Source organism: Ochotona curzoniae, unplaced genomic scaffold (assembly GCF_017591425.1).
Source record: "Ochotona curzoniae isolate NIBS_2020 unplaced genomic scaffold, NIBS_Ocur_1.0 scaffold_4506, whole genome shotgun sequence".
In the NCBI taxonomy this organism is placed as follows: domain Eukaryota; kingdom Metazoa; phylum Chordata; class Mammalia; order Lagomorpha; family Ochotonidae; genus Ochotona; species Ochotona curzoniae.
The window spans coordinates 37,340,303-37,352,696 of NW_024467119.1; the positions used below are offsets into that span (position 1 = coordinate 37,340,303).

The following is a 12,394-nucleotide window of genomic DNA, read 5'->3' on the forward strand; positions in this document are numbered from 1 at the left end:
ATGTATCCAAGTCTCTGAATCTCAACTCCTCCTGTGCATTAAATGTACACAGGAGCTGTTAAAAAAAAGAAAAAAAAAGCCCCACCCCAGAGCCCCAGCCAAAATTTCTCTGGGCAGACCCCAGGAATCAGGATTTTTAATGGTCTTTAGGCCACTGCACTTGATACACAGGAACCTCAGGGTCAGGGGTCACTCGTCACTCTTCAGGCCATATGGGGCAGTGCAAAGACATTCCCTCCATGACCCCTGCCCTTCCCCTCCCTCCTTCAACACCAGCTCGGAGCAGTGCTGGCCAAATCAGCAGCAACAGCTTCACATGGGAACTTGTCAGAAATGCACTCTGAGCTCACCTTGGACTCACCAAGTCAGAAGTTTCAGGCATGATGTAAACTCCGATCCAGAACAAAAGCTGAGAGTTTCTGGATGTGAAGCTTATAATTTCCAGAGAGAAGCAATGAAGCAAGACATAACTCCATGTGAAACAGAACAAGTTTATTAATGACAATCTTGATTACAATCACTCTTTAGTGTAAAAAATAAAGGGTGATTAATTAAAATTTAAAACTCAAACTTGTTTGGCCTTTCACTGGATGTCTCGTAGGGTGGAGGAGCTTGCCTGATGCTGAGTCAGCTGGTCAGATGGACTTCACTGGAGAATGAGGTAATAAAAAAGACAAAAGTGCCAGCGGAGATATCAAGTCTTCTCCACATGGGGATGACATTACAAAACGACAACTGTGATGAGGCAGGGAGGCAAGAAGTTACTCTTAACAGGCAGAATACAGAATGAGCAGCTCTACCTACACATAGACACAAAACACACACATGCAGACTCACACACACCCACACGTTGGAGACAAAGAGCTTAAAAGAGTTTCGGTCCTTTCTCTGAGCAGACTGACAACGTCCATCAGCTACTGTGTTGCCACCAGGTAGGCTAAGTCATGTGCTAGCAAATGTGTCACCACTGTAAAACACGCCTGTGGCTTCCCTAGCATTCCACAGCTTAATATTTGCTCCCCACAGAGCAGGAGCTCGCAGACACCAGCTGAATTAAAACCCAGGGGGCAGAAGTCGTTACTCCCACCCGGAGTGCAGCAAGGACGACGGCAGCCCCTGAGGTGGCTGCCCCAACATGTGGCTCAAAACAGGTGCCCTGCTCCCACACACTCGCTTCCAGAATATTTGTGCTTTGTTACTGTTCCGATGGCTGCTCTACAGTAAAAGACCAGAAGGGGTCCTGGCCGTGCACTATCTCCTTCTGTTAATAACAGCAAACTAAGACTGCAAGAAGAATCTCCCTTTAGAAGGTGTTTGATGGTGTCAACTATTTTGGAACTGGGTTCAATTGCATTCAAAGAGAAGGAAGGAGAAGGTACAAAACAGGCTACTTGGATGGACCCTCAGTCCATGGAAGTATCTGTGAAGGAGCAGCCGGTCACTTCCCAGCTGGGCTGGCCTGCCTCCCCACACCATCACAAGGCAGTGAGCCTATGCAATTGATGCAGAGTGACAGCTCCAATGCTCTGCAGGCAAGATGGCAGGAAAGGGAGAAGGCAGGTTCAGATCCAAAGGTCATGCAGTTTAGGATTATACCCCTCCCCCCAAAAAACTCCAACTGAGTAAGACAACACTTTAGAATGTAAGAGGAACAGAGTCTCTCATAGCTTTCACCTTTGGAAGACAAAAAACACAAAACAGAACAATCAGACAACCCAGAGTATTTGAGAATTTCCGAAGAATCCAACCACAGATTTGGTGGTAAGGAGTATTTCACTAATGCCTCTCATTAACCTCATTCTCTCCTTGGGTTTCATGGATAAATAAAGCTCAATCCTACTTGGGGGGGAAAAAAAGCTCAGTCCTGCTAAAATACAGCATCGCAGAGTCTTCTGACACGCCTGCTCATGCCCATAGGACACACCACCTTGTTAATAAGTAGACGGGGCAAGGGCGTCCACCCAAGTCGCTTGTTGGATGTGATTAAAAGTATCTGAACCCAAACACAAGATGTTTTCTTCTTCAGCTTTGTGAAATGGGCGTGGTGGCATGCCAAAAAGCCACTGTCTTCCCAAGCAGGAGGCCGCATGTCCAAATAGCTGAGCTTCTTCAGACCCCAGGACAGAAGATGGTCCCTCAGTCTCTTGAGGATGGAATGGGCAGAACCTCCTCTCCTGGTCCTCCAGTTAGTGCAGCAGAGGACAAGACAGCGCCTTCCACAGCTTCCGTCCCACCTGCCCCACTCCCCGCTTGGCTTTTTTGGTACGCGTCCAACCATCCATAAACTCATGGCTACAGTAGAGATTCACGGCGCAACAACTTTCATACTGGTGATTTGTTTAAAAAAATTCCATCAGGGAGCAGCATTGCCCAGGTTCACCCCCCACGAAACAAGTTCTCGGCAGCTCCATCGGGTGGGCGGCAGGAGGCCTCTGCACTCGGTCCGTGCACGTGGGAAGGTGGTGAAGGCTGGGCGTGTCCAGTGTCTTACAGGGCTATGGCAAGGGGCTCACCAACTGGCCCTGACAGCTTCGATGTCACTAACCAAATTCTGGGCCAAGCATATCCCAAAAATCTGAGAAAAGAAAAGGAGAACGAGTCAAAGGGTGAAACTTTCAACTTCACTGAGCTTTCTTTGGCTGCCATATACCCCCTTTTTAAAAAAAAAAAATCAAAGATTTTAAATCAAAGATAAAATTTATACAAAGTGAGCTGTATCCTTTGATTGTGTATAATTCAGCAGGTTTTAATATACTCACAAGGCTATGCGATTATCCCCACTATCTCATTATAGAACGTTACCCAGAAAGAAACCCTGCACCCATGAGAGTCATTTCCATTACCCATCCCTATAGCCGTGCAACCACTAATCTGCTTTGCCTACTCTCAACATTTCACACAAATGCTCTCATACAGCATGTGACTTCTGTGTCTTTTTTCTTTACATGTAGGAGGATGTTTTCAGGGGTCAGCCACATATACCAGGAAGTAGCTCAATTATTTTGGAGAGGCAGAGGGGTCACATGTCTTTATTTGAAGGAATGGTACCAATGAGAGCTTATTTGGGTAGATTCTTTGGTGAAAACTTCCAGAAGGGGTAAAAGTTCCTCCAACATGCACTGAACTGCCTCGGTGACCAGACAAGTTGCCTTCTACCTGTGGGAAAGTTAGCCTAAAGCTTAGTTCTAAACACTCCTGTCTCCAAGGGCATGTGTGTGAAGCAAATATTCAATCAGGCCAGATTCCAGAAGCAAGTTATTTTATGTGGTCACTTAATTCTTGGATGGATTTCACCTACTGACAACGAGTCTCAATAAAGTCACTCAAGTGAGGATCCCTTTAATCAGAGGCCAGATTGTGCCTTTCCAGTAGTGATTGGATTTTTCCAAGTCAAATGCAGATTCCATTCCATGTAACCCACTCTCCCAGTCTTCCTTCTCTGAGAATGAAGATTTAGCTACCTCATCAGTTCTTCAACTTCTCTGATGGCTCACTAACTTGCCTCTCCTCCTGAGGCAGGCCACTGGCAGAGAGAGGGAAGAGATGTGGAGCTCCAGGTTCATCTGGCCACTGGATCCTGAAGATAGGGCTGTGAAGCGAGCATGGCTGCACTGTTGGTGGTGGGGTCTATGGCCAGTCTAGTGCTATGGCAAGGTGGTGGTGAAGGTCTGACTGCATGACCGCCCAGGGTGCAGGAGCAATGCAAAGTTTCTTCAAGGTTCTCTGAGGCAGGAAACCAAGGTGACTGTCTAGCAAGAATGGCCAATTCATCCCTTTTGATGGCCAAACACTGTTGCATCGGATGACTATACTATGTGTTTATCCACTTATAAATTGGTGCATTATCTTCACTGTTTTCACCTTTTGGTTACTGTGAATAAAAAGTTATATGAACACTTGCAGACATGTTTTTGGGTGAACATATGTTTTCAATTCTTTTGGGGACATTCCTATAAGTCATATGGTAATACGGTAATCCTATGTGTAACCTGTTAGGAATTGCCAAATTGCTTTTTGAAGAGGCTGTACCAGCAACATTCCTTCCAACAATGTGTAAGGCTTCTAATTTCTCCACATCCACAGCAATACATGTTATTGCCAGCCTTTTTCATTTTAATCTTCAAGAATGTAAAACAGTACCTCACTGTGCTTTTGATTCCCCATTTTTAAATGACTAATAATGTTGATAACTTTTCACATGCATAGTAGTCACTTTTATCCTCTTTGGAGAACTGCCAATACCATTTTACAACTGACTTTTCCTTATATTGTTGAGTTGCAAACTTCTTCATATACTGTAGATATCAGATCCTTATAGGACAGTGATTTACAATTTTTTTTTTCATTATGAGGATAGTCTTTTCAATTTCTCTTATCAGGGAGCTGGATTGGAAGTGTAGAAATTTGGTCTCAAATAGTTCATTAACAGGAACACCACCCTGGCCCTATCATAGAAGTTTTAGGCTTTATGAAGTCCTATTGATCTATAATTTCTTTGGTTGCCCAAGCTTTTGGTGATGCCAGCTTAGAAAACATTGCTTAATCTATAGTTACAAAGATCTACTTTCATATTTTCTTCTATGTTTTGACAGTGAAACTCCTGTAAGTCCTATCCTTACCACTGAAATCCACCCCTGGCCGATCCTGTCTGCCCTAGCTGTGCCAACGAAGTATTACTGAGACAATGGAAATAATGGAATGCCAGCAGGCAACTACAGATCCAAATGATTTCTCTGACTCAAAATGAAAAAATAGCTTTTATATTTATGCCCTTAATCTATTTTCAATTAATATTTCTATAAGGTATGAAGTATGCAGATATTCACTTTTTCCATAACCATTTCTTGAAAATGTCTGCTGTTCCCTCACTGAAATGGTTGGTTCCCTTGTTGGCTTATTTCAGGATTTTTAATTCTATTCCACTGATCTATAATGGCTAGTGCATGCTATCTTGCTTACTATAGCTCTGTGGAAAGTTTTGAACTGCGAACTACGATTCTTCCAACTTATTCATTTTCAAGTTCATTTTGGCTTTTCTGGGTCCTTGCACTTCCGTATGAATTTAAGGCAGGCACGTGTTATGTATGGCTAAAATGGTGGCTAGAATTTGGACAAAGATTACATGAAATCTATACATCAATCTGAGGAGTATGCCACCTTTAACAAAATTGTCTTGCTTCCCAAGGATGCAAGGTGTTTTGCTGCTTATCTACAGCTTTCCTTTCTCTAGATTGTGGGCCCTGCTTGTGATTCTCGACGCCAAGTGTCACATCCATACCTTTCAGAGTTTAGTAGGGTCCAAGAAATGCAGGCTAAGCAAGTAATGCAGCCCGGCAAGAAAGGGGACAGAAGCTCTGTGAATTGCCCTTACCACGGAGACCTGCTTCTCCCGATCAGTATTCCTGACCCAATGGGCATGACAAAATGCCAGCAGACAACCACTGACCCAACTGATCTCACCAGCTTAAAAACGAACACAGGTTTCCTGAAGTATATAGGATCTAAAAACAGGGCTTTAATAAAGCACCAAACAGTTTTATTCCCAAGCCATCTAATGTGTCTTACAAACTACAATGTTAGGTGATTCAGCAAACCTCCCATTCTAAAGAGTGCTCCTAGGGGAACCTTGCCATGTAGTGTCCATGAAGAACCTTGACTTACCTGCAGCAATGCAATGCCTATGAATATGCCAGCCACGATGGTTAAATTGTCCTGTAACCACTTCTCAAACTGGGGCACACAGCCTTTTGTGTATATTACAATCTGCTGGTCAACTTCCTTTACAAGGGCAGAAAAGAACAGAGTGTCACAGATATAGCACTATGCATATGCAAAAGCTCTCCTTTTTGCTAAGCAACAAGATAAGGCCCACTTACTGGTTTTTGCCTGGCATCATAGCCACACTGAGTGTTGATGACATCTTCCTGGTAAGGGAAAGAAGAGAAAACTGTAATTCACTCTTGTTATACAGTCAGCCCTGATGGGAATGAATGGAAGAGCCCCATGGTGTGTCTGTAACGTGTTTATCTCAACACAGACACTGTGGCGAACACAATATGTCTTGTATCTCATGTCATTATTAGGAGACTCTTCAGACGCTAGTAAGTCTCTCCTGTTTTACAAATGGAGAGACCTGTGGCTCAGGCTTCTGTTCTCAGAAAGGATATTCTGCAGGAGGTTCCAGATGCAAAGTACTGCTGACCTCAAGAGGCATGTGGAATATACAGAGGTGGAGTCAGATTCAAACCACACTGAAGGCACATGAAGCTCATCCCCATTCAGGCTCTCTGAGGGACGCTTTGAAATTTCAACTTTTAAATGGTTTATTACTAAAAGATAACATTTTAAATTTACATAAGTCAAAGGCTTAATGGTTTTACTTAAATAAAGAGTTCAACAAGTAAAAAGACCATAGCCCAGCAGGAAAATAGGCAAGAGTTATAAACTAATCAAATGAGAAGAGGCTCAATTTCACTTGTATAAAGGCTAAAATATCACAGTAGTATATAATTCCCACTAATTTGTGGGACAGATATTTAAAACAAAGTTTGACAAAACACTGTTTGCCAACAGAACTGACAGGAACCCTCCCCTTCTCTCCCTTCCTTCCTTTTTTCTATATTAGCTCCCACATATAAGGGAGAACATGTAACATCTGTCTTTCCCTGTCTGGCTTATTTCACTCAACATGAGGTACTCCAGTTCCAAGCATTTGGCTGTCAATGACAAATTTCTTTTTTACAGCTGAATAATATTCCAGATGTCTACATTTTATTCTACATACTTTGGCATTATTGAAGTGGTTTTTCAATGGGAATGGCTTATTTCAATAATTAAAAAATAAACCACTTGTGTATCACACAGACAGATCTCAGGACCTGATCAGAAACATGGTTCTGTTTTTCTGGGTTAGCTTCTTTTCCCCTTCTGCCAGGTGTGGGGCCACTAGGATTAGCATCAAGTTGAAGGAGGGAGGACTCTCTACTCCAAAAATCTGACATTGAGAGCGAGGCTTAATGCCCTCTAAAACTCTTCAGAATTCTAACAGAAGCTAACATCGAACAGGAATGGTAGACAGGGGACCACCTGGGACTGGAAATGGGCGCCTTAGGCCCCAGTTCTCCTCAGGAGAAGGTGGGACAGGAACCAGTGGGGCAGGCAGCTTTGTGGGCCAGACCTCAGAGCACCATCCATCTCCCACGGAAAGCAGGCTAGCCTGGCATGTGGTTGGTGGGCAGCCTGCAGGGAAGGTCTGCTTTGCCACCTCAGAAATGAGGAGAGCTGTCCGTGCAGTCTGCTGCTTGTTGGGGGAAAAGGCAGATCTAGGGGAGGTCACTCAGGGTCACCAGGGGCAGGCTGAAGAGTCCCCAAATGGCTAGGAGCAAGCAGGGGCAAGTGCAGCAGGGACTGTCAAACCTGCTGTTCTGACACTCGGTGCTGGCCCTTCATTCACCAGGAAGGAATCACACGGAAGCCATCCCAGGGACAGGCCCACAAGCCAGCCCCTAATCACTAAAGATGCAGTAGAAGGCAGTGGCTTATAAGTAGGTTTTATGTCTATATTTTACTATGTTTACATTTACTACATTAATATCCTATTTATTATTTTTACACATGTATTTTATTCAAACACATATGTTCTGGAACATACAATATAAGCTGCAACTACCATGGCAACTAAGCCATCCCAGGGTCTGGGTGGCTCTGGGTTTTCATGCAATATAACCCAGCTCTCTCTGGCCTCAGGCCCTCTGCCTACTCCAAATACTTTTCCCAGACTAAGTGGGGACAAAAAGGTTCCTAACCCTAATGCCAAGCAGAGCGCTCACCAATGAGCCTGTCCTTCTCTGAAAGAAGAACGGCAGGTAACACAGGCAGGTGCCTGGGTCGACCAAAGCTCCCCTCCATCAATGGCTGGCAGTGGGAGCTGAACCAGCTAAGTCTCCGCACGCCTTGGCTTCTTCCCCAGCAAAGCGACGGAGTAGGAGTGTCTGCTGGTAGGAATGCTGTGAAGGTAAATGAGCTTATACCCGTAAACAAAGATTCAGAACAAGAACCACTGCAGGATGTGATGTGAACGTCAGCAGAGATGACTCCTACCGGGAAGATCTGAGTGTTACACCCCCTGCCTGAGCCACAGTCAGGAATAAACAGGTGAGAAGCAGTTACAGGAAGAGAACCGCCATGCGTGCCCATGCCACGCTGGTGGGGATGCATGTGTGGGCACCGGCCCATGGTGGGCTGGTGCTCACTGCTCACTTACTGCTGGATCTTTAGTGCAGCAGGAGAAGGGCACGCCGCATCGCTCTCGACTTGCATTGGAATCTGTGCAATTGAAGTAAATATTTAGGTTCCAATCATCAGCTCCAAAAGCCCCACAGCACTGCCACTAGAGCAAACAGGAGAGAATTAGAACATCTTCCTCGGAGGCGTCCAGGTGCCCACATGCACACCTACCAGACGACATCTGGCTTCTACCTGCCCTAACCTCTTCTGGCTCAGAATTCATCTTTAAGTGAAGCTCACCCTCAATGTCCCCGAGAAGCTTCTGCAAGGATGTGCTGGTCTGTGATTGGCCTATGATTTCTGCAATGCATAAGACTCCTGCTGTTAGGCTGACCAAGGACCCAGTCAGAACAAAATCTGTTTGGCTTGGATACATTTTAGAAGGAGAAATGAGAATATTCTAGAAGAACAGACAAGACACAGCAACGTAAGCCATGGGTAGGGTACCCATATGCCTCACTTTAAGTTTTTAATATTTGTTTTTTAAGATATTTATATTTTTATTGCAAAGTCAGATATACAAAGAGTAGGAGAGACAGAGAGGAAGATTTTCCATCCACTGATTCACTCCTCAGGTGGCTGCAATGGCCAGAACTGAGCTGATCCAAAGCCAGGAGCCAGGAGCTTCCTCTGGGTTTCCCACATGGGTGCAGGGTCGCAAGGCTTTGGGCTGTCCTTGACTGCTTTCCCAAGCTGCAAGCAGGGAGCTGGATGGGAGGAAGGGCCACCAGGACTAGAACCGGTGCCCACATAGGACCCCAGCACATGCAAGGCAAGGATTTTAGCCACTAAGCTACTGTGCCAGGCCCAACTTTTTAATATTTATTTTAATAGTCATTTCTAGAAATGTTTTCTTGAGGTATGACTAACATAGAATAAAATGCACATCTTCAAAATGTGTCATTCAGTAAGTTTGAACAGGTGCATACATTGCACAGCCACTAGCACAATCAGGAGAGTGGATCTAGCCACTGGCCCTGCCAATATTTTAGGGGTTTACATTGTATTATATTTGCTTCTTCTCTGAACTTTTAAAAAAGAGCCTGCATTTGTATTTCCAACCTTAAAAAGCCAGGAACCTAATTATAGCAAAATGGTATCAAAATTGGTGCATCTTGAGGGGAGCCTGACTCACAGGGACTGACTGACCATTTTTATATTCCTCCCAGTTAAATAAATCATCCAGCCTGGATCATGTTAGGCTTTCAAGAACAACAGCTAGTTCAAAACATGAAACTCCATCACAGAAATACGAAATCTCACGGAGCCAATGGCATTCCTAGAGAAGCTGTGTAGACCACGTCTTCAGGTGCATGGGTTCCTCCCAGGTGTGGCTACAAAGCTCCATCAGATTTGTCATACAGACAAGTCAGGAGTAACCCTATGAGCTTGCATCCTTTATGATCTAACCAGGCTGATGCTGATGCGGAGATGCAAACGGCCTTGACTTCACGCTGCAGAGGCAGCCTACTCTGCATCAATGGGCTCAGAGTATCCTCCCTTATGATCACAGCCCATGCCCCGAGGCTGCCCTTTAACTAGGTGGCTCCAGCACATTCTAGAAAACTAACTCCAAGAAGGTCACTGGTTCCTTGAGCTCCTAGTTGCCCTCCATTCTTGCTGTAAACATTACTGGCACAGTCTCACTCAACTTATCCAATCTTACAGCGCAGGTCAATAAAGGCCAGTTTGTCTAACAGTGACATCTACCTACATCACAGTGCCACCACCATCTCATGAGTGAGACTACAATTATTGTTATTTTTACTTCAGTTCTGCAGAAGCAAGAGAAGGCATTATTAACCCACAGTCACACAGTCAATCAGGTTTTTGGCACCAGTCCGAGGTCTTTTGCCCCCTCTTTATACCACTTTGTATTTTGAGCACAACTGCCTCCTGGTGTGCACCGCCTAAGCCATCACACCGCTGTCACCAGAGACCTGGAGCAGGCCAGACTTCACTTGCCAGAAGCCTCTAGCACTTGGTAATTTCTTCTGGTTTCTCTTGCATGGGCTATGATAACATCTGAAATATCATACTGCAGGAAACTTGTGTTTAAACACTCTAGTAAGCATACTGTTATGAATTGTGATATAGGGAGGGTTACCAGAAAGGAGGCAAACAACAAGAAAAGACCAACATTTCACAATCAAGTAAAAACTGTAAGCCTCTGACAAAGCAAAGCCTTTTCAATGCTCATAGGAAAAGGCCAGCGTGACGATAAACCTTTCACTCAGGGATTTTCTTAATTTTTCTTCCAACTGACTACAAATGCAAACAAGTGAAAATAGGACATTCTTACTTAGGATGCAAGACCTGTATTTTATAGCAAGCTAGAAAATAATAAATTTGAAAAAAAAGGCAAACAAACAGAAAAGCATGCACCCAAGGGGAGGGAGTTTCCAACTGGCAGAATCAGGAGGGGTTTGCACCAGGGTCAGCATCCTGAGAAGGCTTCCAACTTGAAAAGAGACCAAATGTAAACTTACATATTCCTGGGTGAAGTCTATGAGGTTTTGCAAATCAATGTCATCTCTGTATGCTCTGATGTTGTTGTTTATAAAGAAATACAGCTGGTCTTTGATCCAGTCTTTGAAAACAAATGCCAGGACCCCAGCAGTAAGCTCCAGGAAGAAAATAATTCCCAGGAACACAGAAAACTAGGACAAAAACACACACAGAGGGAACAGTTACAAGGGGTGCTGGGATCAGATCTAGTTAGTTCCTCTCCGAAAGCCTTTGCTGTTATACTTCATTGCTACACATCTCCAAAGCAGATAATCTTTAGTTTCTTAAGGCTCATTACTACAGTATTTCACTCCAAGAAAGGATTTCTAAAAATTAAAAATCATTTCGCAATCACATTTTAGGATCTCTAGTGTTCCATTTGGTAATTAACCAATAAACCCATAAGCAAACATGGATAATAGGAATTTCGCATTAGACCCACATTAAGGCCTAATGAGTTTCTTCATGATTAATGTACTGCCAGATGCTTCAACAATGACCTGCTCCCAACTCTGGTAAGATTTTTCTTGCTCAAAAGATTGCCTGTCCCATTATGTTAAGGTCGCCTGTCATTTGTTACCATGGCCTTGATTCTGGGTGCCACCTATCGCTTTTATGGACTCAGACACCATTTCAATTCCCCTCTGCACCTGCTGTAACACATAAAATAACAGATCTGTTCATCTGAGAGGAAGAGGTCAAAGAGGAAGTTGGGGGCTGGGTGGGAGTGGCGTGTGACTATGAAAAGAAGAGACTTTTCCCAGCATGAAAACAAAACCCTTGGGTTGAGGGCGTTCTCAGGAATGCAGCCATGCACGCCATGCTCTGGGAAGCACCAGGCTCGGGAAACATTTTAGAGACCTCAAAGCACAGCCAAAGGCAGACTCCTGGCTCACACAGCCAAGAGCTGACGGGGAGTGGCTGTAAGCAGTGCGCTAACTGCTGGGAACATCAGGGCAATTCCCCGCCCATCTAAGAACACTCGGAAGAGCCTCCTATTCTTAGTTGTATGGGTTTCACATTGCCGCCCACAGTTTCGTCCAGGTCCCACCACTCCCACATCCTCAACCTTCTCCCACTTTGGCATGAACAAAGACAGGAAGGGCCAGCTCTGCTCAAGTGAGGACCTGAAGACTGCAGAGTTAGGGTTGGAGTAGGCAGGGGCGCCTCCATAAAGGTTAGGTAAGTTCAGTTTTCAGTTCCCTTGATAAATATTCTCATCATGTTACATAACACACATATCAAAAATCCAAATCTAACGTCAACTCATATCAAGTGTCCGGTAGAGGCCTTCAAGAGCCAAGCCCTGTGAGCCAGCTTCCCCTAAGAGGGTAGAGACTGACTCAGACTTCATCCACAGGCTTCAGTCAACCTTAAGAACTTCACTTGTCTCATGGTATAGTATCTTTTCGCTGGGATTTTCTTTTGGCAATTTTTCTGGCATTATGCATCAGATCTACCATTTCTTTTTTCTCTTCTTTTCTTTCTCTTTCTTTTCTTAAGATGTGTTCATGTGACAGACAGAGTTACAGAGAGATGCTCTACTCCATGACTGCAACAGTGGGAACCAGGGCAAGCTGAAACCAGGTGTCAGAAGCTC

General features: G+C 44.5%; 1 protein-coding gene across 1 annotated transcript in view; it reads right to left on the reverse strand.

The window, feature by feature from the left end:
* Window positions 1-1,482: 1,482 nt before the first annotated feature.
* The window catches only part of TSPAN5 (tetraspanin 5), a 168,089-nt gene continuing 157,177 nt past the window's right edge, over window positions 1,483-12,394 (reverse strand). The window contains exons 4-8 of the mRNA XM_040967456.1: window positions 10,776-10,946; window positions 8,264-8,389; window positions 5,877-5,924; window positions 5,662-5,778; window positions 1,483-2,575 (exon numbers count right to left, since the gene is read on the reverse strand). Coding sequence (XP_040823390.1) covers window positions 2,510-2,575; window positions 5,662-5,778; window positions 5,877-5,924; window positions 8,264-8,389; window positions 10,776-10,946 — 528 coding nt within the window. The 3' untranslated portion in view covers window positions 1,483-2,509. The remainder of the gene's footprint in view (window positions 2,576-5,661; window positions 5,779-5,876; window positions 5,925-8,263; window positions 8,390-10,775; window positions 10,947-12,394) is intronic.